This window comes from Calidris pugnax, unplaced genomic scaffold, assembly GCF_001431845.1.
Source record: "Calidris pugnax isolate Ruff unplaced genomic scaffold, ASM143184v1 scaffold363, whole genome shotgun sequence".
Lineage (NCBI taxonomy): Eukaryota > Metazoa > Chordata > Aves > Charadriiformes > Scolopacidae > Calidris > Calidris pugnax.
In genome coordinates, this window is record NW_015091073.1 from 40,256 (window position 1) to 64,934 (window position 24,679).

Sequence of the window (24,679 nt, forward strand, 5' to 3'; positions counted from 1 at the left end):
CCCCCACAGCCCTTCTTTTGAGTATGGATGTAGATGAGACGTTGGGGACAGCAGGGGACAGGTCCTCCCAATCCATGACCCCAGGGTGACAGGGCAGAGGGATAGGGTACAGCTGGGGTGTCCCAACCCTCGAAGCCCAATCCCAGCCTCATCTTTTCCTCTCGTCCCCAACTCCCCACAATCTCCTGGCTGTTGTGGGGCTGCAGGGACACTGCTGGGCTCCTCCCCCATGTCCAAAAAGCACAACCAAGCTCCAATCGCAACATCCTCACCCTCAAATGCAGGTCTTTTTCCTTCCTCAGTTCTATTTTTTCCTACCAGAAACCCAGAAGAAGGGATTTAGGGTACATTTCAGGTTGAGGCCAAAATGGCCCATGATGGTGACAGATGTTCTCCCCCCACCTCTCACTCCCAGGAGAGAAGGAAGAAAGAGAAAGAGATTCATGAGTTGAGCAGGAACTGAACTATTTCAAGGAGATATTAATAATAAAATAAAAAGGAAAGCAATGAAATAAATACAATATCTACAAACCTGCATCAAGATCCCAGGATTGAGGCGCGGCAACAAACTCTACAACTCCCAGAGAGTTATAAAGCAGGGATGTTTATTGCAGCGCCGGGTGCCAGGGGGATTGCTCCTCCCAACTTGCACACCGGGTCGTAAAACAAGCCTCCATTTATGGTAAGAAAGTATACATATTCATTAATAGGGGCTGGGTTATTATAATCAGTTCCAGGAATAGGCATAACTCTTGTAATTATTTATGAGAACTCATTATCATTTCTCCTTTGTGTGTTTACAAGACAAGGCCAGTTCCTTACTCTGGAATGCTGGGCTCCCGGCTCTCTTATTTGTCAAGCTCCACTAAATCTACACTAACAATGTTTAACCATTCATTCTCCAAATCAGGATGACATCACCAGCAGGCACTGGGGATCCCCAGACTGGACTCAGCCATGGGTGGGATCTGGATTCCAGCTCTGGGGTCAGGAAGGCACAGATTGGGATCGAAGGCAGACGACCAGTTAGGGTCCTCCTCAGATTGTTGGCCATTGGAGAAAGAACTGATCCTTTGATCCTCGGTTTTTGTACTGGGCGTGGGGCAGATGAGATGGAACCCTCCCTTGGTCATGTTGGTGACCTTCCTCGTGTCCCCCCCATTCCTCAGCCGAGGCTGAATTGAGAAGTAGAATTACTGCATAGAAAGTTGTTTCTGTTTTACCTCAAACTGGGACAGAGGCTCACCCTGGTCCCCCTCCCCAGATCTGGGTGTGACACCAGGAACCTCCGGATCTGGGCATGACACCCCACTGGTACCTACCCCTTTGGGAGCTATGGGTAGAGCTCCCCATGAACCTCCCCACACCCCTTACTTAGAGCATGGGCTCCTCATACGTAAGGTGGGACATTGGGGACAGCAGGGGACATGTCTGCCCCAGACACCTGAGGTCCCCATGGTGACAGGGCACAGCTGGGGTGTCCCGACATTCAAGACCCCCCAAACCCATCTTGTCCCCTCATGCCTGGCTCCCCACAAGCTCCCAGCTGTTGTGGGGCTGCAGGGACACTGCTGGACTCCTCTGCTGTGTCCAAAAATCACAACCAAGTTCTCAGCTCCACAAGATGCCTCCCAAAAAATCCCTATCATGCTTCATTTTTCATTCTTTTTCTCCCTTTTTTCGGTTCCTGGGGACAAAGGGCTAACAAGTTTTCTTCCCAAATAGACAAATGTCCTGAAACACCAAGAAAAACCCCCAAGAAATAGATGGAGCAGAACCAGCACAGGTGAACGATTTGTCATAATCTGGATGGGGGTTTGCTCCTTCCTTTGTGACAATGGCCATACACAGGAAAATCAGCCATTTCTGGGGGAAAAAGTCCTGCTTATTTATAGGTGCAAAACCTCACCGATGTCTCTGCCCCAGCACAGGCTGCAGGGAGAGGCGCAGCCCTGGAAAAAGCCACATCCCATCCAGGAACAGGGAGGGAAATGGGTTTCTTTTAGTGCTTTGCCCTTGGTTTTCTTTTGGCAGTTTCTTTTATGACTCTGGACTTGCTGAAAATGGGTCATTCTGGATGAAGAACCTGAGCTCAAACGACATGGGAGGTGGAGCCTTAAACTACACCCTGGAACTGGGCAAAGGTTAGAGATGGTGGGTGCAGTTCCTACAGCTCGGGTGAGTGAATTTCCTTTCCGCAGACAATTCAGAATATTGAATTAATTTCAAGTCTTTGGAGGGGATTCTGAGTAAATCCTGGGGAGGGCAATGGGGCAGAGGAGAGTCTACACTGGGAGCTGTGCATGGTCCCGTCCTGCCCTCGACCAAAGGTTCCTTCCGACGTCAGGGTGCAGGTGGTTTGGTGGGATTTCTGGAGCCGCATTGGGGGCAGCCCTTCTTCCCCATCCCCTTCGTGGTGGTTGTAACCCCCCCTTGCCCTCCCTCTGCCTCCCTTCCCACCCTCTTCTCCAGCTCCAGCCACGATGGGGTACCTAATGAGCCCATGGGGCCTCCTCAGTCCTTTCCTGACTCTCTACCTCCTCCGGCTGGGATCAGGTAGGGATCCTGCAGGGCTGGGAGGGCTGAGTGTGCTCTGGGTGGCAGATGTGGGTCAGGGGAGGCGCCGTGGGGCTGGAGGAACTGAGCCCAGACCTCGGCCATGCATGGCTTTCACTATCCCTTGGTCTTGTGATGCGATATGTCCATTGCCCTGGGGCATCTTCAGTCCCACCCTGCAGTGCTCCCTCAAAGCATTTGTCCCTTCTACAGGGGCCAGCTGGGGTGGGGGTAATTTTCAGGGTGTGGGTCATTTTTGGAGTGGGGGGCACAATTTTCTGGTGTAGATCCCCACCTCAAGGAACCGTCCTTCTCCTTTGAATCCTCCTACTCCCTCTCCAGTTTCTCCAGGGTCTTTGGGCCATGGGGAGGGCAAAGCAACACCTGCAGGATGGGGCAGGCACCACTCATTCCAAGCTGGCCTCTTGCCGTACAATGCCTGTAAATTAACCTGGGTGCAACCTCCATCCCTCTGTGTCCTTCTCCGTCACCCAGCGGACTTCAGAGTGGTGGGGCCAAGCCGACCTCTCCTTGCCACCGTTGGGCAGGACGTTGTGCTGCCCTGTCACTTGTCTCCACGCATGGATGCTCAAAGCTTGGAGATCAGGTGGATCCGGCACCTGGTCTCTGAAACGGTGCACCTCTACCGAAACGGAGAGGACAAGTATGGTGAGCAGATGGAGGAATATGCTGGAAGGACAGAGTTGGCCAGAAATGGTCTCTCCAGTGGGAGCCTGGACTTGCGAATCTCTGAGTTGAGACTCTCTGATGATGGCCAGTACGTCTGCACTGTGCGAGATGCTGACACTTATGGAGAAGCTACAGTGGAGCTGGAGGTGGCAGGTTTGTGGCTGCTGTGGTGTGTCCCGGGGAAGGCCATGGTGTCCCTGGGTTGGTGTGTCTCTCCAGGAGCTCTGTCCCATCCTCACATCCATCCTTTCAGTGCTGAAGGCCAGGAGTGTTGAAAGCTGTTTGGGTGTGAGGAGTCTCTTCCCTTCTGCCTCTACCCAGGACGGAGCACGCACATGGTCCTGGAGATGTTTTTGGGGCAAAGGAGAACAGATGCAGTGGCTTTAGCTCTCTGTGGTGTCCTTGTGGTGAACTGTTGGTGCAGCGACCCTACCTTGAGAAGCACTCGCTCCTCTGCCGGGCTGTTTTATGGGAGATCTGGGGTCATTGAGCATCAGTGCTCACTGGTTCTTGCAGCCCCTGGGGTGAGTTTGGTGGTGTGAGGAGCACATGGCCGGCCCCACAGCTCCCTGAGCACCCTGTGATGTGTCTAGCATGGGGTTCATTCTTGGCCTTTAAGCTGAGACCATCCCTAAGTCAGGGCAACCCCGGGCTCTTCCCCCAGCCTTGGGCTCTGTCCCTCTCCTCTCTCTGGAGGCGTATGAGGATGGAGGCATCCGGGTGGTGTGTCGATCGGCCGGCTGGTACCCGTCACCAGAGGTGCTGTGGAAGGGTGCCAACGGGCAGCATCTCCCCTCGGTCTCCCAGACACGTTCCCCTGATGAGAGGGGCCTCTTTGAGATCCAAGATGTCATCGTTGTGAGCAGGAAGGGAAATGGGAATGTGTCTTGCGTGGTGAGGAACAGCCGCCTGGAACAGGAATCGTCCCTGCACATCTCAGGTACGGGGTGGCAGCAGGGCTGGGGTTGGCCACACTGCTTGAGGGGGTTTAATCTCAGGGGGCTGGAGAAACATGCAGGTGTAGAGGGAAGCGGACGGGGGCACACCCGCAGGTGAGTTTTATTGCAGGAGATAACGTGACCCTGGTGTGCTTCAGGGGAGCTTTGGTGTGTCCATGGGATGGGGAGGAGGACGTCCTGTTGAGCTCACGGCTCCCAGCAGGAGGCTTTAGCAGCTGGTAGTTTGGGGTTGTTTGGGTTTCTTTCTTCTCCTCACACAAGGGAGTGTAAAATGAGGCCTTTTCCCGATGTGTTTTTTTTCTCAGCTCCCTTTTTCCACAATGCCCGTCCCTGGATGGCAGCTCTGGGTGTGCTCCTCCTGCTTTTAGTGATCTGTTTTGGTGTCATTGCTTATCTCTTCCGAAGGAAAGGTGAGTTTGTAGTTGGGGGGATGGAGTGGAGGGGCTCAGGGGTTGAGTGAGGCCCATGGACGTACGCAGAATGGGATCAGAGTTGTGTCAGAATAAGTTTTGCCTTCATGAAGGTTCCGGGAGGGGAGGCACTGCTGGGAGGTGGAAGTGAAGGGGGAGGTGGGAGGGTATTCATGTTGGGCTGTTGGGGTTGCCAGAGAGTCTGTGGAGAGGAAGGAGAGTGAGTTGCCGAGCCCTGCAGTAGGTGTCTGGGCGGTCTGGCATGTTTTCGGGCAGTTTGAGGCTCTCACTTCTCCTCACACCCCCTTTTCCCTGTCCCCAGTCCCCAGGAGGATCTGGGTCTGTCTGGACTGCACATGGGGGCTGGTGACTTTCCTCAATGCTGACACTGGGGGTGAGATCTTCACTTTCCCACCAGCCTCGTGCCACGGGGAGACCCTGCGCCCCTGGTTTTGGGTAGTAGATTTTGAAACCCAGCTGTGCCTCAGGGGCAGCACCCCCCAAACCCTCAGCCCCACTTCCATCCCCACCACAGCCTCCAGCAGACCCTGTCCTTCTCCAGAGACTCCCTACTCTCCTCTTCTGGACCCTGCAGGAGATGTCCCTCTCTGCTCTGCCTCAGCCCAGGAATCAGAGGGGGAATGAGGGACAGGGGACAGGGGCTGCTGTGGGGTCCCCCCCGGGGCTAGGAGGCTCTGATGAGAGGGGATTGTCCTCGTTTCAGCTTTGATGGAATTAATTTTCTTTCTAATATGGGTTGCATTTTGGATTTAGTCTGAGAATGACGTTGGTCACACATGAGTATATACGTGGCTGAGAAATGTTCTCATCAGTCCAAGGGCTTTTCCAGCTTCCCCTTGCAGGTGGGAGGGAGCACGGCCAGGACAGGACGGTCAAAGGGATATTTCATGCCAGAGACATACTGCTGGGGACAGAAATGGAGGCTGCCAGGGGGCTGGGGCCTTCCATCGCTGCTGGGAATGGGATTGGCAGTGAGTCCTCAGGTGCTGAGGGCAACTAGTGTTGTATCCTTGTATTTTGTATATTTTTTTTTACAATTAATACTGTTGTTTTCTTCTATAGTAACTGTTGTCTTAAACTGTTGCCTTTATTCCAACCCAAGAGGTGTTTTCCCCTCCTTTTCTCTCTCTCTTCTCGCCACCCTGGTGGGGGATTGGGGTGGGGGGAGTGAGGGAGCCACTGGCTGGGATTAAACCATGCTGGGGGGCAAGGGACCTCTTGGACCCCCATCGACCTTCCTGGATCCCCTTGGATCCCCTGGAAAGCTCTTGGAAGCCCCATGGAACCCCTTGCAACCCCTTGTGTCCCCTTGGAACCTCTTTGATCCCCTTTGATGCTCTTCCATTTCCTTGGATCCCTTGGACTCCTTGAACCTCTTGCATCTTCTTGGATCCCCTTGAAACTCCTTGGAACCCCTTGGCACCACTTGGATTCCCTCGGATTCCACTCAGAACCCCCTCCAATCTCCTCCAGACTCCTGGAACCTCTTGGATCCCCTCCGTACCACTTGGAACTCAGCTTAGAACACCTTGAGTCCCTTGTATCCCCTCGCAGCCCCTTGCAACCCACCAGAAACCCCTTATGGACCCCTGTGGAACCTCTTGCAACCCCTTGGAATCCCTTGCATCCCCTGGGCTCTGCCTGACACTGTACTCACTGTGAGCATCATCCTGCGCCTCGTGACGCTTTCCTGAAGAAAACTGCTTTTTCTCTACTCAATTCCCTTCCCAGTTGGGCGCTGGGTGAAGGCAGATGTGCCTTTTTGGTTTGTTTTTTTATTATTTTTGGCTCCATGCCTGGAAACATCTTTGTCCCAGAGCAGCTTTCGGTGCAGCAGAAGAGGAAAGGTCTGAGAATAGAAGGAATTCCTAGCCTGGGGCTATTTTACATCAATATTTTGTGTTATTGACAGCTGCTGCTACATGGACTGGGGGTGGCTGAGCACAAAACAACTCGGAAAGGGGTAGGGGGAGGGGCAGGAAGGGGCTAGGAATGCGGGAACTGAGAACAAAGCCCAGATGGGGCATCCCCAACTCCCAGAACTGGTTCCCATGACTGGAGTAGGTTCTGATGACACCCAGTGATGCTGCCGTGCAGGTAATGGTGGGAGGATGCCCCAAGCTTGCTCTGGGGTCCTGTCACGCAGCACCGACCCAGGGGGTTACAGGCCCTCTTTACATCCCCTTCTCCTTAGTCCCCCACCCCTAGAGCTGGATATAGGTCCCTGACACCCCTCGGGGATCATCCTGGTCCACGTCCCCACATCTGGGGATGACCCCAAGAACCCCCCTGAAGCTGGGTATCACACCCCCCTGGCACCTACTCTATGGGAGCTACGAAAACAACCCCACCCTGAACCCTCCTGCACCCCTTAGTTTGCACATGGGCTCCCTATACAGAAGGTGGGACATTGGGGACAGCAGGGGACATGTCTGCCCCAGGCACCTGAGGTCCCCATGGTGACAGGGCACAGCTGGGGTGTCCTGACATTCAAAGCCCCTGCCCCCAACCCCATCTTGTCCCTTCGTTCCTGGCTCCCCACAATCTCCTGGCTCTTGTGGGGCTGCAGGGGCACTGCTGGGCTCCTCCCCCATGTCCAAAAATCCCAACCAACCTCTCATCACAACGTCCTCACCCCCAAATGCAGGTCTTTTTCCTTCCTTAGTTCTATTTTTTCCTACCAGAAACCCAGAAGAAGGGATTCAGGGTACATTTCAGGTTGAGGCCAAAATGGCCCATGATGGTGACAGGTGCTCTCCCCCCACCTCTCACTCCCAGGAGAGGAGGAGGAGAGAGAAAGAGATTCATGAGTTGAGCAGGAACTAACCTACTTCAATGAAATATGAAGAATGAAATAAAAAATAAAGTAATGAAATAGACACAATATCTACAAAACTGTATCAAGCTCCTAGGATGACATCACCGGCAGGCACTGGGGAAGTCCCAGACTGGACTCAGCCATGGGTGGGATCTGGATTCCAGCTCTGGGGTCAGGAAAGCATGGATCGGGATCAAAGGCAGATGACCAGACAGGGTCTTCCTCGGACATCGGCCACTGCAGACAGAGCTGACTCTTTGATTCCTCGGCGATTATAGGGAGAGTGAGGCAGATGGGATGGAACACCCCCTTGGCGGTCAGTTTGAGGTCCCCCCTCCTCTCCCCCTCTTTCCAAACCAAGGATGAGCAGAGAAGTAGAATTACCAAATGGAAAGTTAGTTCTGTTCTACCTCAAAATCGGACAGACGCCTGTCCTGGTCCCCCTCCCCACGTCTGGGCATGATCCCAGGGACCCTCCCGGAGTTGGGTATGATACCCGCTTCGTATCCACCCCTTGCTATGGGTACAGCCCCCCCCCAACCATCCTGCACCCCTTCTTTTGGGCATGGGCTCCCCATGCAGAAGATATGACACTGGGGACAGCAGGGGTGTCCTGAGACTCAAAGCGCCCCCAACCCCATCTTGTCCTCTTGTCTCTGGCTCCCCACAGCTCCTAACTGTTGTGGGGCTGTAGGGACACTGCTGGGCTCCTCTGCTATGTCCAAAAATCCCAACCAAGTTCTCAGCTCCACAAGATGCCTCCCAAAAAATCCCTATTATCCTTCATTTTCCATTCTTTTTCTCCTTTTTTTGGTTCCTGGGAATGAAGGGCTGCCGAGTTTTCTTCCCAAATAGACAAATGTCCTGATACACCAAGATAAACCCCCAAGAGATGGATGGAGCAGAGCTGGCGCAGGTGGACGATTCATCATAGAGAGGTTGGGGCTGGTCTCTTCTCATAGGTAATTAACAATAGAACGAGAGGGAACGGCTTCAAGCTCCAACAGGGTAGGTTTAGATTGAACATTAGGAAGGAATTCTTCACAGGGAGAGTGGTTGGGCATTGGAACAGGCTGCCCAGGGAGGTGGTAGAGTCACCGTCCCTGGCTGTGTTTAAGGGACGTTTAGATGCGGTACTGAGGGATATGGTGTAGGGGAGGACTTTGTAGAGTAGGGTAGATGGTTGGACTCGATGATCCCAAGGGTCTCTTCCAACCTCAATGATTCTATGATTCTATGATTCTATTCTATCATGGTCTGGTTGGGGGTTTACTCCTTCCTTTGCGACAACAACCATACATAGGAAAATCAGACCTTTCTGGGGAAAAAAAACCCAGCTTATTTATGGGTGCAAATCCTTGCCAATGTGTCTGCCCCAGCACAGGCTGCTGGGAGAGGTGCCGCCCCGGGAAAAGCCACCTCCACCTCCTCCCATCCAGGAACGCGCAAGGTGATGGCTTCCCTTTCTCTTGGTTCCCTTGGTTCTTTGCCCTTGGTGTTTTTTTTTTTTAATGACTCTGGACTTTCTGATGTGGATCATCTCTGGATGAAGAATCTGAACTCACAATGATGTGGGAGGTGGAGCCTTAAACTGCACCCTGGAACTGGGCAAAGGTTGGAGATGGTGGGTGCAGCTCCTACAGCTCAGGTGAGTGAATTTCCTTTCCGCGAGGGATTTAGAATATTTAATTAATTTAAAGTCTTTGGAAAGGATTTAGAATAAATCCTGGGGAGGGCAGTGGGGTAGAGAGGAGATACACTGGGAGCCGCGTGTAGATCCCGTCTTGCCCTCCAGCAAGGGTTCCTTGTGACATCAGGTGGTTTGATGGGATTTCTGGAGCGGCGCTGGGGGCAAGTGCAGCCCTTCTTCTCCATCCTTTCTGCGATGGCTCTAACTCCCCCTTGCCCTCCCTCTGCCTCCCTTCCCACCCTCCCCTCCAGCTCCAGATGCAGATGGGGTTCCTGGCAAGCCCATGGAGCCTCGTCAGTCATTTCCTGACACTCCACCTCCTCCAGCTATTCAATCCCAGCCTGCGGTGTCCCCCAAAGCCTTTGTCCCTTCTACCAGGGCTGGCTGAGTTTGGGTGGGGGTCATTTTTGGGCTGGGGGGTCATGGTTTTCTGGAGCAGGTTCTCACCCCCAGGAAACCTCCTTCTCCTCCAAGTCTTCCCTCTCCCTCTCCAGTTTTCTCCAGAGTCTTTGGGCCATGGGGAGGGCAAAGCAACACCTGCAGGAAGGAGTGGGCACTGCTCACACCAAGCTGGCCCCTTCCCATGCGATGCTCGTAAATTAACCTGGGTGCGATCTCCATCCCTCTGTGTCCTTCTCTGTCACCCAGCGGACTTCAGAGTGGTGGGGCCAAGCCGACCTCTCCTTGCCACCGTGGGGCAGGATGTCGTGCTGCCGTGTCACTTGTCTCCACGCATGGACGCTCGGAGCTTGGAGATCAGGTGGATCGGTGCACCTCTACCGAAATGGAGAGGACAAGTATGGCGAGCAGATGAAGGAATACATTGGAAGGACAGCATTGGCCAGAGATGGCCTCTCCGGTGGGAGCCTGGACTTGCGAATCTCTGAGTTGAGACCCTCTGATGATGGCCAGTACGTCTGCACTGTGCAAGATGCTGGCACCTATGCAGAAACTACAGTGGAGCTGGAGGTGGCAGGTTTGTGGCTGCTTTGGTGTTTTGTGGGGGATGTTCCAGATGGGTTGGTGCGTCTCTCCAGGAGCTCTGCCCCATCCTCACATCAATCCATTGAGTGCCGAAGGCCAGGGATGTCGAAAGCTGTTTGGGTGTGAGGGGTCTCTTCCCATCTGTCTCTACCCAGGACAGGGCATGCACGTGGTCCTGGAGGTGGTTTTGGGGCAGAGTAGAACAGATGCAGTGGCTTTAGCTCTCTGTGGTGTCCTTGTGGTGCAGTGTTGGTGCAGAGACCCTGCCTTGAGGTGCCAAAGCTTGGCCGATTGGCACTCCTCTGCCAGGCTGTTTTATGGGAGATCTGAGGTCATTTGGCATCAGTACTCTCTGGTTCCTGCAGATGTTGGGGTGGGTTTGGTGGTGTGAGAAGCATGTGGCTGGCCCACCACCTCCCTGAGCACCCTGTGATGTGTCTGGCATGGGGTTGGGTCTTAGCTTTTGAGCTGGGTCCATCCCTAACTCAGGGCAACCCCGGGCTCTTCCCCCAGCCTTGGGCTCTGTCCCTCTCCTCTCTCTGGAGGCTTACGAGGATGGAGGCATCCAGGTGGTGTGTCGATCGGCCGGCTGGTACCCACCACCGCACGTGCTGTGGAAGGGTGCCAACGGGCAGCATCTCCCCTCGGTCTCCCAGACACGTTCCCCTGATGAGAGGGGCCTCTTTGAGATCCAAGATGTCATCGTTGTGAGCAGGAAGGGAGATGGGAATGTGTCGTGCGTGGTGAGGAACAGCCGCCTGGAGCAGGAGCAGGTGTCAATCCTGCACATCTCAGGTACGGGGTGGCAGCAGGGCTGGGGTTGGCCGTGCTGCTTGGGGAGGGTTTGATCTCATGGGACTGGAGAAACATGCAGGTGGAGAGGGAAGCGGACGGGGGTGCACCCGCAGGTGAGTTTTATTGCAGGAGATAACGTGACCCTGGTGTGCTTCAGGGGAGCTTTGGGGTGGCCATGGGATGGGGAGGAGGGTGTTCAGCTCCCAGCTCCCAGCATGAGGCTTTAGCAGCTGGTAGTTTCGGGTTGTTTGGATTTCTTTCTTCTCCTCACACAGGGGAATGTAAAATGAGGCCTTTTCCCGATGTGTTTTTTTTTCTCAGCTCCCTTTTTCCACAATGCCCGTCCCTGGATGGCAGCTCTGGGTGTGCTCCTCCTGCTTTTAGTGATTTGTTTTGCTGTCAGTGCTTATCTCTTCCAAAGGAAAGGTGAGATTGTAGTTGGGGGGATGGAGTGGAGGGGCCTCAGGGTGGAGCGAGGCCCATGGACATACACAGAATGGGATCAGAGTTGTGTCAGAACAGGTTTTGCCTTCATGAAAGAAGCTCTTTGGGCAAAGGGAGGATGGGGAGAAGACACAGGGTGTGGGTGGGAGAATAGGGAGCACGGGCAGAGCATCTGGCTGGTGGGAAGGTCAAAACACCCTGGGGAGATGGTGCCAGGGATGAAGCAGCTGCTCTCCTGACCTCTTCTTTTTCTGCCTTTCCTTTCCAGTGGTGCAGTCCAGAGCACTGGGTGAGTCCTTCTGGCCCCTGCCACCAGCAAAGCCTCCTGAGAAAGGAGCCCCCTGGGAGGGAGGTGGCTTTGAATGGCTCTTGATGTTTCTCTGGTCACTGATGTGTGTTGCTAGAGCCCAGAAGGGGCCTGGCGAGCCCTGGGTTGTGAACTGGGCACAGGAAGTGTCCTGGCTCATGGGAAGAAGCGGGGAGCAGTATAAAATGAGCTTAAATCAGCTGAGCCTTATGTCTCTGCTTAAGTCAGGTGTAACTGTGAAATGCCTGGGTGGGCTGGGGTGGGGATAGGAGGGCAGGGAGCCCCCTTGTAAGCCAAGGTGGCTTTTCCCATTCCCCAAACAGAAGAAATTTGGGCTCAGCCTGACCTCTGCCTGCTCGGCATGGGGTGCGAAGCTGTCCCTTTTCATCACTCATTGCTTCTGTTTTTCCTTTCCAGGGAAACAAGTTTCAACACTGGGTGAGTCTCTGTGAGCTCCTCCTGGCTTGGTGTCCCCTCCCGGGTCCTCTGTGCTGGGCCCCTTCCCCATCCCCTCCATCCCTACATCCCTTGGGTGCGGGCCTGCCCAAGGGAGGTGCCTGGGGGGTTGGGCAACTCGGGGACACCGGACCAGGGATGGCCCTCTCCCCTGCCCAGAGTCCCTGGGCACCAGCCACGGGACATGACCAGGCTGGAGGGAGCCATCCCTGGGATCCAGGAATGTTTTCCCACTAACCAAAAAGGAGGAATTTGGGGATTCCCCAGCCCTGCATGCTCCTTCTTGAGCACTTTTGGGATGAGAAGCTGTCCTCTCTGACCACATATTGCTTTTGCAAAATGAGCTTAAATCAGCTGAGCCTTATGTCTCTGCTTAAGTCAGGTGTAACTGTGAAATGCCTGGGTGGGCTGGGGTGGGGATAGGAGGGCAGGGAGCCCCCTTGTAAGCCAAGGTGGCTTTTCCCATTCCCCAAACAGAAGAAATTTGGGCTCAGCCTGACCTCTGCCTGCTCGGCATGGGGTGCGAAGCTGTCCCTTTTCATCACTCATTGCTTCTGTTTTTCCTTTCCAGGGAAACAAGTTTCAACACTGGGTGAGTCTCTGTGAGCTCCTCCTGGCTTAATGTCCTCTCCTGTGCTCCCTGTGCTCTGCCCTTTCCTCCCTTGCTAGAGCAGGGATGGCCCCGTTACCATTCCCACAGTCCCTGGGGACCAGTGGTGGGATGTGACCTGCTCCTCTCTCTCCTTGTAGCTTGGAGAAAGTTTCTGCTTCCTGAAAATCCAGGTAATTGGGTATTTGATTGTATTTTTCTTCTCCCTTTTCCTCTGTGAGTGGTGTAACTTGGATGCAGTGAAGGGACTGGCCATGCCTGAGTGTGTTGGTGGCCAATACCTCCCAGACCTTGGCACTGGGATGGATCTCACCCCATTTTCTTGCCATTCCACCCCATTCTGAACTACATTCTGGAGCCCAGAAGCACCATCTCCCTCCAAGACCCCACCAGTGCCTCTTCCCAAGGGTCTGAGCTTGGCTGTGTCCGTGCTGGGGCCAGCCCTGTGGTGGGGCTGGAGAGGAGGAAGGAGATGCTCACTCTCCTGCCCTGTGGTGCACATCCTGGCACTGGGGGGGTGAAAGCTGCTCAGGACTGAGCGCTGATGCTCCTGCTTCTCCTGTCCCCTGCAGACGTGGTGACCCTGGATCCAAACACGGCTCATTCTGGACTTGTCCTGTCGGAGGAGTTGAAACATGTGAAATGTGGACCCATGTGGCAGAACCTGCCCGACACCCCCGAGAGATTTCGTTATTGGCGCTGTGTGCTGGGTCAGGAGATGTTCCGGGAGGGGAGGCACTGCTGGGAGGTGGAGGTGAAGGGGGAGGTGGGAGGTGATTCATGGTGGGGTGTTGGAGTGGCCAAGGAGTCCGTGGAGAGGAAGAGGAATGAGTTCCTGAGCCCTGAAGTAGGTGTCTGGGCAGTTTTGCACTGGAAAAGGAAGTTAGAGGCTCTCACCTCTCCTCTCACCGTCCTTTCCAAATCCCTGGTCCCCAGTAGGATCTGGGTCTGTCTGGACTGCACACAGGGGCTGGTGATGTTTCTCAACGCTGACACCGGGGTCGAGATCTTCAGTTTCCCACCAGCCTCATTCCATGGGGAGACCCTGCGGCCCTGGTTTTGGGTGGAAACGTGGAAAACCCAGCTGTGCCTCAGGGGCAGCACCCGTGAGACCCTCAGCCCCACTTCAGCCCCCACCACAGAGTCCGGCAGACCGTGTCCTTCTCCAGAGACTCCCCACTCTCCTCTCCTCGACCCTGTAGGAGATGTCCCTCTCTGTCCTGTCCCCGCCCAGGGACCAGAGGGGGACTGAGGGACAGAGGCTGCTGTGGGGTCGCCCCCCCGGGGTTGGGAGGCTCCAGGCAGTGGGGGGTGTCCTCGTTTCAGCTTTGATGGAGTTAATTTTCTTTCTAGCACCTGCTCCGTTTAGGATTTAGTGTGAGAATGCCATTGATCACACAGGATTATATACATGGCTGAGAAATGTTCACATCAGTCAGGGGCCTTTCCAGCTTTCTCTCGAAGCTGAGAGGAAGCGCAGTCAGGACGAGGTGGCTAAAGGGATATTCTACCCCACTGATGTTGTGTTGGGGATAGAAACAGGGGCTGCCGGGGGGCTGGGACCCTCCATCACTGCTGGGGCTGGGCTGGGCAATCAGTCCTCAGGTTCTGAAGGGCAACTCGTGCTGTATCCTTGTATTTTGTGTATTTTTTTACAATTAATAATGTTATTTTTTTCTCTAGTAACTGTTGTCTGTAACTGTTGTCTTTATTCCAATCCACGAGGTGTTTTCCCCTTCTTTTCTCCCTCTTCTCTCCCCCCTGGTGGGGGATTAGGCAGGGGGGTAGTGAGTGAGTTGCTGCCTGCGGGCAAACCATGCTCAGGGGCCAGGGAACTCTTGGACCGTCATGGACCCTCCAGGATCCCCTTGGAACCTCTTGGAAGTCCCATGGAACCCCTTAGAGCTTCTTGAGTTCCTCCTGGAACCTCTTGGATCCCCTCTGACCCTCTTCAATCCCCTTGGATCCCTTGGATTCCTTGAACCTCTTGCATCTTTTTGGATCCCCTTGAAACTCCTTGGAACCCCTTGGCACCTCTTGGATCCCCTCAGATTCCACTCAGAACCCACTCCAATTCCCTCCAATCCTTTGGTATTTCTTGGATCTTTTTGGATCCCCTCGGTAGCACTCAGAACCCCGCTTGGAATACCTTGAACCCCTTGTTACCCCTTGGATCCCCTTGAAACCCTTTTCAACCCCCAGGAACCCCTCTTGGACCCCCTGGAACCTCTTGCAACCCCGGAATCCTTTGCATCCCCTGGGCTCTGCCTGACACCGTACTCACCGTGAGCATCCTCCTGTGCCACATGACACTTTTCTTAAGAAAACTGTTTTTTCTGTACCCAATTCCCTTCCCAGTTGGGCACTGGGTGAAGGCAGCTGTATTTTTTTTTGCTTATATGGGGGATTATTGGGTCCATGAGTGGGAGCATCTTTGTCCCAGAGTACCTTTAGTTGCAGCAGAAGAGGAAACGTATGACCGTGGAAGGGAATTTCCCATCCTGCAGCTATTTTAGATGGATTTATTACAATGGTGATTCACTGCTGCTGCTCCACAGCTAGGAGCTGAACTGGGGCTGGGCACCCCCCCGCAGGCCTTCTTTTGTGTATGGAGGTGGATGGGACATTGGGGACAGCAGGGGACACGTCCTCCCCGGGAATTCTGAGGCCTCCAAGTTGACAGGGCAGAGGGACAGGGCACAGCTGGGTGTCTCGACACTCAAAGTCCCCCAAACCTACCTTCCCCTCATCCCTGGCTCCCCACTAGCTCCCGGCTGCTGTGGGGCTGCAGAGACACTGCTGGGCTCCTCCACCAGGTCCAAAAATCACAACCAAGCTCTAAATTAACCTTAACCTTCTCGCAGCCAAATGGACCTAATTTTCCTTCTTCCCCTTTTTCACTTTTTTTCTGCTCCTTAATGTTTTCAAGCACTGGGGGTGGAGTTTGAAGGTAGCCCCAAAACCCCCAACGTGTGCATCCGGAAAGCGAGGGGAAGTGTGAAACCCTGTGTATATCCTGTTGTCTGCTTCCTCCTGCAGCTTGTATGGGTCCGGTGAGTGAATTTCCTTTCTGTAAGAAATGTACAATATTTAATATCACTTAAAATCTTGTAAGGGACATAGAGTAAATCCTGGGGAGGGCAGTGGGGCAGAGCAGGGGCAGCACCAGGAGCCATGTGGGGATCCTGTCCTGCCCTTGACCAAGGGTTCATTCAGACGTCAGGGTGCAGGTGGCATGGTGGGATTTCTGGAGTGGTGTTGGGGGCATGTGCAGCCCTTCCTAACCATCCCCTCAGCGGCGGCTGTAACCCCCCTTGTCCTTCCCACCTTCTTCTCCAGCTCTGGCCACAGATGGGGTTCCCCGCGAGCCCATGGGGCCTCCTCAGCCCTTCTTCCCCATCCCCTCTGTGGCGGCTGTAACCCCCCCTCGCCCTCCCTCTGCCTCCCTTCCCATCCTCTTCTCCAGTTCCGGCCACAGATGGGGTTCCCCTCAAGCCCATGGGTCCTCCTCAGTCCTTTCCTGACTCTCCACCTCCTGCGGCTGGGATCAGGTAGGGATCCTGCAGGGCTGGGGGGCTGAGCGTGCTCTGGGTGGCAGATGTTGCTCAGGAGAGGTGCTGTGGGTCAGGAGGAGCAGAGCCCAGGGCTCGGCTGCAGATGGCTGTCACTTTTCCTTGGTCTCGTGATGCAATATGTCCATTGCCCTGGGACATCTTCAGTCCCATCCTGCGGTGCTCCCCCAAAGCTTTTGTCCCTTCTACCGGGCCTGGCTGGGCTGGGGTGGGGGATCATGATTTTCTGGAGAAGTTCCCACCCTCAGGAAACCTCCTTCTCCTTCAAGTCCTGCTCCCTCTCCAGTTTCTCCAGGGTCTTTGGGCCATGGGGAGGGCAAAGCAACACCTGCAGGAAGGAGTGGGCACTGCTCACACCCAGATGGGGTTCCTGGCAAGCCCATGGAGCCTCGTCAGTCATTTCCTGACACTCCACCTCCTCCAGCTGGGATCAGGTAGGGATCCTGCAGGGCTGGGGGGGCGGGGGGGCGGGGGCTGTGTGTTCTCCGTGTGGCAGGTGTGGGTCAGGGGAGCTGCTATGGGGCAGGAGGAGGTGAGCCCAGAGCTTGGCCACGCATGGCTGTCACTTTCCCTTGGTCTCATGATGTCACATGTCCATTGCCCTGGGAAATATTCAGTCCCAGCCTGCAGTGTCCCCCAAAGCCTTTGTCCCTTCTACCAGGGCTGGCTGAGTTTGGGTGGGGGTCATTTTTGGGCTGGGGGGTCATGGTTTTCTGGAGCAGGTTCTCACCCCCAGGAAACCTCCTTCTCCTCCAAGTCTTCCCTCTCCCTCTCCAGTTTTCTCCAGAGTCTTTGGGCCATGGGGAGGGCAAAGCAACACCTGCAGGAAGGAGTGGGCACTGCTCACACCAAGCTGGCCCCTTCCCATGCGATGCTCGTAAATTAACCTGGGTGCGATCTCCATCCCTCTGTGTCCTTCTCTGTCACCCAGCGGACTTCAGAGTGGTGGGGCCAAGCCGACCTCTCCTTGCCACCGTGGGGCAGGATGTCGTGCTGCCGTGTCACTTGTCTCCACGCATGGACGCTCGGAGCTTGGAGATCAGGTGGATTCGGCACCAGCTTTCTGAAACGGTGCACCTCTACCGAAATGGAGAGGACCTGCACAAAGCACAGATGGAGGAATACATTGGAAGGACAGAGTTGGCCAGAGATGGCCTCTCCGGTGGGAGCCTGGACTTGCAAATCTCTGAGTTGAGACCATCTGATGATGGCCAGTATGTCTGCACTGTGCAAGATGCTGGCACCTATGCAGAAGCTATGGTGGAGTTGGAGGTGGCAGGTTTGTGGCTGCTGTGGTGTGTCCTGGGCACATTCCAGATGTCTGTGGGTTGGTGTGTCCCTCCCAGAGCTGTGTCCCATCCTCAGGTCCATTCATTTGTTGCCAAAGGCCAGGAGATGTGGAAAGAGGTCAGATGTGAGGGGGATCTTCCCATCCGTCCCTGGCCTGAATGGAGCACTCATGTGGTGCTGGAGGTGTTTTGGGGGCAGAGGAGCACAGATACGATGGCTTTGGGTCTCTGTGGTGTCCTCGTGATGCTATGTTCATGCAGAGACCCTCCCTTGAGGTGCCAAACCTTGGCCGCTTGGTGCTCTTCTGCCAGGCTGTTTTATGGGAGATCTGGGGTCATTTGGCATCAGTGGTCTCTGGTTCCTGCAGATGTTGGGATGCGTTTGGTGAAGAGTACATGGCCAGCCCCACAGCCCCCTGAGCACCCTGGGATGGTTCTGGCCTGGGGTTGGTCTTAGCTTTTGAGCTGGGTCCATCCCTAACTCAGGGCAACCCCGGGCTCTTCCCCCAGCCTTGGGCTCTGTCCCTCTCCTCTCTCTGGAGGCGTACGAGGATGGAGGCATCCGGGTGGTGTGTCGATCGGCCGGCTGGTACCCGTCACCGCACGTGCTGTGGAAGGATGACAATGGGCAGCATCTCCCCTCGGTCTCCCAGAGACATTCCCCTGATGAGAGGGGCCTCTTTGAGATCCAAGATGTCGTCATTGTGAGAGGGAAGGAAAATGGAAACGTGTCATGCGTGGTGAGGAACAACCGCCTGGAGCAGGAGCAGGTGTCGATCCTGCACATCTCAGGTACAGGATGGCAGCAGGGCTGGGGTTGTCCATGCTGCTTGAAGGGGTTTGATCTTATGGGGCTGGAAAAACCTGCAGGGGGTGAGGGAAGGGGAGGGGTTGCACCTGCAAGTGGGTTTTAGTGCAGGAGATAACTTGAGTTTGGTGTGCTTCAGGGGAGCATTGGGTTGTCCATGGGATGGGGAGGAGGATGTCCCCTTGAGCCCAGGGCTCCTGGCACAAGACTTGAGGAATTGGAAGCTTGCGGTTGCTTTGGGTTTTTTCTTCTCCTCACACAAGGGAATGTAAAATGAGGCCATTTCCTGGTGTTTGTCTGTTTCTCAGCTCCCTTTTTCCACAATGCCCGTCCCTGGATGGCAGCTCTGGGTGTGTTCCTCTTGCTTTCAGTGATCTGTTTTGGTGTCATTGCTTATCTCTTCCGAAGGAAAGGTGAGTTTGTTGTGGGGGCTCAGGGTTGAGTGAGGCCAATGGATGTACGCAGAACAACATCAGAGTTGTGTCAGAACAGGTTTTGCCTTCATTAAGGAAGCTCTTTGTGCAAAGGAAGGATGGGGACGAGGACATGGGGTGTGGGTGGGAGGAGATGAGAGCATGGGCAGAGCATGTGGCTGGTGGGAAGGTCGAAGAGACCCTTTGGAAATGGTCCCAGTGATGAAGCAGCTTCTCTCCTGACCTCCTCCTCCTCTGCCTTTGCTATCCAGTGGTGCAGTCCCGAGCGCTGGGTGAGTCCTTCTGGTCCCTGCCACCAGCAAGGCCTCCTGAGAAAGGAGCCCCCTGGGAGGGAGGTGGCTTTGGATGGTTCTTGCTGTTTCTCTGGTCACTGATGTTGGTTTCTGGAGCCCAGAAGGGGACTGGAGAGCCCTGGGTTGTGAACTGGGCACAGGAGGTGTCCTGGCTCATGGGAAGAAGCAGAGATGAGCACTGAGTGAGCTTAAATCAGGCTGAGCCTTAAATCTCTGCTTAAGTCAGATGTAACTGCGGAGTGCCTGGGTGGGTGGGGTGGGGATAGGAGGGCAGGGAGCCCCCTAACCTAAGAAGTCAAGACTTTTCCCAATCCCCAAACATAAGGAGTTTGGGGTCAGTCCAGACTCTCCCTGCTTGCACCATGGGAGTGAAGCTGTCCCCTCTTATCACTCATTGCTTCTGTTTTTCCTTTCCAGAGCAACAAAAAGCAGCACTGGGTAAGTCTCTGTGAGCTCCTCCACATCAGTGTCCTCTCCTGGTCTCTCTGTACTCGGCCCCTTCCCCTCTTGCCTGTCCTCTCCATCCCTGCATCCCCTGGATCCAGGGAAACTGCAAGGGGATGTGCCCAGGGGGATGAGCAGCTTGAGATCTCCAGACCAGGGATGGACCCTTTCCTCTTCCCAGAGCCACTGGGGACCAGCCATGGGATGTGACTGGCTCTTGTCTTTCCTTGTAGATTGGAGAAAGTTTTTGCCTCTTGAGAATGCAGGAAATGTGGAATTTTATAATTTATTTTATGTTCTTTTATGGGTGGTTCTTCTCGTCATGGACCCTCCAGGATCCCCTTGGAACCTCTTGGAAGTCCCATGGAACCCCTTAGAGCTTCTTGAGTTCCTCCTGGAACCTCTTGGATCCCCTCTGACCCTCTTCAATCCCCTTGGATCCCTTGGATTCCTTGAACCTCTTGCATCTTTTTGGATCCCCTTGAAACTCCTTGGAACCCCTTGGCACCTCTTGGATCCCCTCAGATTCCACTCAGAACCCACTCCAATTCCCTCCAATCCTTTGGTATTTCTTGGATCTTTTTGGATCCCCTCGGTAGCACTCAGAACCCCGCTTGGAATACCTTGAACCCCTTGTATCCCCTCAGATCCCCTTGCAACCCCTTCAGCCCCCAGGAACCCATCTTGGACCCCCCTGGAACCTCTTGCAACCCCTTGGAACACCTTGCATCCCCTGGGCTCTGCCTGACACCGTGAGCATCCTCCTGTGCCGCATGCTGCTTTTCTTAAGAAAACTGTTTTTTTCTGTACCCAATTCCCTTCCCAGTTGGGCACTGGGTGAAGGCAGCTGTATTTTTTTTTGCTTATATGGGGGATTATTGGGTCCATGAGTGGGAGCATCTTTGTCCCAGAGTACCTTTAGTTGCAGCAGAAGAGGAAACGTATGACCGTGGAAGGGAATTTCCCATCCTGCAGCTATTTTAGATGGATTTATTACAATGGTGATTCACTGCTGCTGCTCCACAGCTAGGAGCTGAACTGGGGCTGGGCACCCCCCCGCAGGCCTTCTTTTGTGTATGGAGGTGGATGGGACATTGGGGACAGCAGGGGACACGTCCTCCCCGGGAATTCTGAGGCCTCCAAGTTGACAGGGCAGAGGGACAGGGCACAGCTGGGTGTCTCGACACTCAAAGTCCCCCAAACCTACCTTCCCCTCATCCCTGGCTCCCCACTAGCTCCCGGCTGCTGTGGGGCTGCAGAGACACTGCTGGGCTCCTCCACCAGGTCCAAAAATCACAACCAAGCTCTAAATTAACCTTAACCTTCTCGCAGCCAAATGGACCTAATTTTCCTTCTTCCCCTTTTTCACTTTTTTTCTGCTCCTTAATGTTTTCAAGCACTGGGGGTGGAGTTTGAAGGTAGCCCCAAAACCCCCAACGTGTGCATCCGGAAAGCGAGGGGAAGTGTGAAACCCTGTGTATATCCTGTTGTCTGCTTCCTCCTGCAGCTTGTATGGGTCCGGTGAGTGAATTTCCTTTCTGTAAGAAATGTACAATATTTAATATCACTTAAAATCTTGTAAGGGACATAGAGTAAATCCTGGGGAGGGCAGTGGGGCAGAGCAGGGGCAGCACCAGGAGCCATGTGGGGATCCTGTCCTGCCCTTGACCAAGGGTTCATTCAGACGTCAGGGTGCAGGTGGCATGGTGGGATTTCTGGAGTGGTGTTGGGGGCATGTGCAGCCCTTCCTAACCATCCCCTCAGCGGCGGCTGTAACCCCCCTTGTCCTTCCCACCTTCTTCTCCAGCTCTGGCCACAGATGGGGTTCCCCGCGAGCCCATGGGGCCTCCTCAGCCCTTCTTCCCCATCCCCTCTGTGGCGGCTGTAACCCCCCCTCGCCCTCCCTCTGCCTCCCTTCCCATCCTCTTCTCCAGTTCCGGCCACAGATGGGGTTCCCCTCAAGCCCATGGGTCCTCCTCAGTCCTTTCCTGACTCTCCACCTCCTGCGGCTGGGATCAGGTAGGGATCCTGCAGGGCTGGGGGGCTGAGCGTGCTCTGGGTGGCAGATGTTGCTCAGGAGAGGTGCTGTGGGTCAGGAGGAGCAGAGCCCAGGGCTCGGCTGCAGATGGCTGTCACTTTTCCTTGGTCTCGTGATGCAATATGTCCATTGCCCTGGGACATCTTCAGTCCCATCCTGCGGTGCTCCCCCAAAGCTTTTGTCCCTTCTACCGGGCCTGGCTGGGCTGGGGTGGGGGATCATGATTTTCTGGAGAAGTTCCCACCCTCAGGAAACCTCCTTCTCCTTCAAGTCCTGCTCCCTCTCCAGTTTCTCCAGGGTCTTTGGGCCATGGGGAGGGCAAAGCAACACCTGCAGGAAGGAGTGGGCACTGCTCACACCAAGTTGGCCCCTTCCCATGCGATGCCTGTAAATTAACCTGGGTGCGATCTCCATCCCTCTGTGTCCTTCTCTGTCACCCAGCGGACTTCAGAGTGGTGGGGCCAAGCCGACCTCTCCTTGCCACCGTGGGGCAGGATGTCGTGCTGCCATGTCACTTGTCTCCACGCATGGATGCTCGGAGCTTGGAGATCAGGTGGATCAGGCACCAGTTCTCTGAAACGATGCACCTCTACCGAAACGGAGAGGACCTTGATGGAGCACAGATGGAGGAATACATTGGAAGGACAGAGTTGGCCAGAGATGGCCTCTCCAGTGGGAGCCTGGACTTACGAATCTCTGAGTTGAGACCGTCTGATGATGGCCAGTACGTCTGCACTGTGCAAGATGCTGCCGCTTATGGAGAAGCTACAGTGGACCTGGAGGTGGCAGGTTTGTGGCTGCTTTGGTGTTTTGTGGGGGATGTTCCAGGTGTCCCTGGGTTGCTGTGTCTCTCCAGGAGAGACATCCATCCATTCAGTGCTGAAGGCCAGGAGCTGTTGAAAGCTGTTTGGGTGCGAGGGGTCTCTTCCCATCTGTCTCTGCCCAGGACGGAGCATGCACGTGGTCCTGGAGGTGTTTTTGGGGCAAAGAAGAACAGACACAGTGGCTTTAGCTCTCTGTGGTGTCCTTGTGGTGCAGTGTTGGTGCAGAGACCCTGCCTTGAGGCACTGAAGTGCAGCTGCTGAATGCTCCTCTGCTGGGCTGTTTTTTGGGAGATCTGAGGTCATTTGGCATCAGGGCTCTCTGGTTCCTGCAGATGTTGGGGTGGGTTTGGTGGTGTGAGAAGCACGTGGCCAGCCCCACAGCTCCCTGAGAATCCTGTGATGTGTCTGGCATGGGCTTGGGTCATGGCCTTTGAGCTGGGTCCATCCCTAACTCAGGGCAACCCTGGGCTCTTCCCCCAGCCATGGGCTCTGTCCCTCTCCTCTCTCTGGAGGCTTACGAGGATGGAGGCATCCGGGTGGTGTGTCGATCGGCCGGCTGGTACCCGTCACCGCAGGTGCTGTGGAAGGATGGCGAGGGGCAGCATCTCCCCTCAGTCTCCCAGAGACGTTCCCCTGATGAGAGGGGCCTTTTTGAGATCCAAGATGTCGTCATTGTGAGAGGGAAGGAAAATGGGAACGTGTCATGCGTGGTGAGGAACAGCCGCCTGGATCAGGAGCAGGCGTCGTCCCTGCACATCTCAGGTACGGGGTGGGAGCAGGGCTGGGGTTGGCCACGCTGTTTGGGGGGGTTTAATCTTGGGGGGCTGGAGAAACATGTGGGGAGTGGGAAAGGGGAATGGGCTGCACCCACAGGTGAGTTTTATTGCAGGAGGTAACGTGACCCTGGTGTGCTTCAGGGGAGCAATGGCATGTCCATGGGATGGGGAGGAGGATGTCCCCTTGAGCCCAGGGCTCCTGGCACAAGACTTGAGGAATTGGAAGCTTGTGGTTGCTTTGGGTTTTTTCTTCTCCTCACACAAGGGAATGTAAAATGAGGCCATTTCCTGGTGTTTGTCTGTTTCTCAGCTCCCTTTTTCCACAATGCCCGTCCCTGGATGGCAGCTCTGGGTGTGCTCCTCTTACTTTTAGTGATGTGTTTTGGTGTCATTGTTTATCTCTTCCGAATTAAAGGTGAGTTTGTTGTGGGGGCTCAGGGTTGAGTGAGGTCTGGATGTACGCAGAACAACATCAGAGTTGTGTCAGAACAGGTTTTGCCTTCGTTAAAGAAGCTCTTTGGGCAAAGGAAGGATGGGGACAAGGACACAGCATGTGGGTGGGAGAATAGGGAGCATGGGCAGAGCATCTGGCTGGCGGGAAGATCCAAGAGACCCTGAGGGGATGGTCCCAGGGGTGAAGCAGCTTCTCTCCTGACCTTCTCTTCCTCTGCCTTTGCTATCCAGTGGTGCAGTCCAGAGCTCTGGGTGAGTCCTTCTGGTCCCTGCCACCAGCAAAGCCTCCTGAGAAAGGATCCCCCTGGGAGGGAGGTGGCTTTGGATGGTTCTTGCTGTTTCTCTGGTCACTGATGTTGGTTTCTGGAGCCCAGAAGGGGACTGGAGAGCCCTGGGTTGTGAACTGGGCACAGGAGGTGTCCTGGCTCATGGGAAGAAGCGGAGATGTGTACTGAATGAGTTTAAATCAGGCTGATCCTTAAGTCTCTGTTTAAGTCAGGGATAACGGCAGAGTGCCTGGGTGGGTGGGGTGGGGATAGGAGGGCAGGGAGCCCCCTATCCCACCAGGAGCCAAGGAGACGAGACTTTTCCCACTCCCCAAATATAAGCAGTTTGCACTCAGCCCAAGCTCTTCCTGCTTGCATGAAGGGGTGAGAAGCTGTCCCCTCTCATCACTCATTGATTTTGTTTTTTCCTTTCCAGGGAAACGAGATGCAGAACTGGGTGAGTCTCTGTGAGCTCCTCCTAGCTCCGTGTCCTCTACTGGGTACTCTGTGCTCAGCCCCTTCCCTGCTATCCCATCCCCTCCATCCCTGCATCCCTTGGGTCTGGGCAAACCCAGTGGGGAGGTGCCTGCGGGAGTGGGCATTTCAGGGACACAAGAGCAGAGATGGACCCTCTTCTCTGACCAGAGTCTCTAAGGAGAGTTTTTGGGACCGGACCAGGCTGGAGGGAAACATTCACAGGGTCTGGGGAGTGTTTTCCCACATCCCAAAAAGGAGGAGTTTG

At 54.9% G+C, this 24,679-nt stretch overlaps 2 protein-coding genes and 1 pseudogene across 2 annotated transcripts; all 3 read left to right on the plus strand.

Annotated features, from left to right (window-relative positions):
• The first annotated feature begins 2,102 nt into the window (after nt 1-2,102).
• On the plus strand, nt 2,103-5,636 carry LOC106896953 (butyrophilin subfamily 1 member A1-like). Its single transcript, XM_014957300.1, has 6 exons — nt 2,103-2,178; nt 2,473-2,556; nt 3,052-3,399; nt 3,911-4,186; nt 4,511-4,615; nt 5,479-5,636. The coding sequence occupies exons 2-6, from the start codon at nt 2,484-2,486 to the stop codon at nt 5,634-5,636; spliced, it is 960 nt and encodes a 319-aa protein (XP_014812786.1). The 5' UTR covers nt 2,103-2,178; nt 2,473-2,483.
• Nucleotides 5,637-8,976: 3,340 nt separating this feature from the next.
• On the plus strand, nt 8,977-15,113 carry LOC106896954 (annotated as a pseudogene).
• A 632-nt stretch (nt 15,114-15,745) lies between these two features.
• LOC106896955 (butyrophilin-like protein 2) lies at nt 15,746-24,394 on the plus strand (the record flags this gene model as incomplete). The annotated part of the gene is made up of 12 exons (XM_014957301.1): nt 15,746-15,793; nt 16,207-16,291; nt 17,244-17,591; nt 18,112-18,393; nt 18,718-18,822; nt 19,556-19,574; nt 21,035-21,101; nt 21,515-21,599; nt 22,060-22,407; nt 22,923-23,204; nt 23,529-23,633; nt 24,374-24,394. Coding segments are annotated over exons 1-12 (1,756 nt in total), but the record flags the coding sequence as incomplete, so codon positions are not given.
• Between the last annotated feature and the right edge of the window lie 285 nt (nt 24,395-24,679).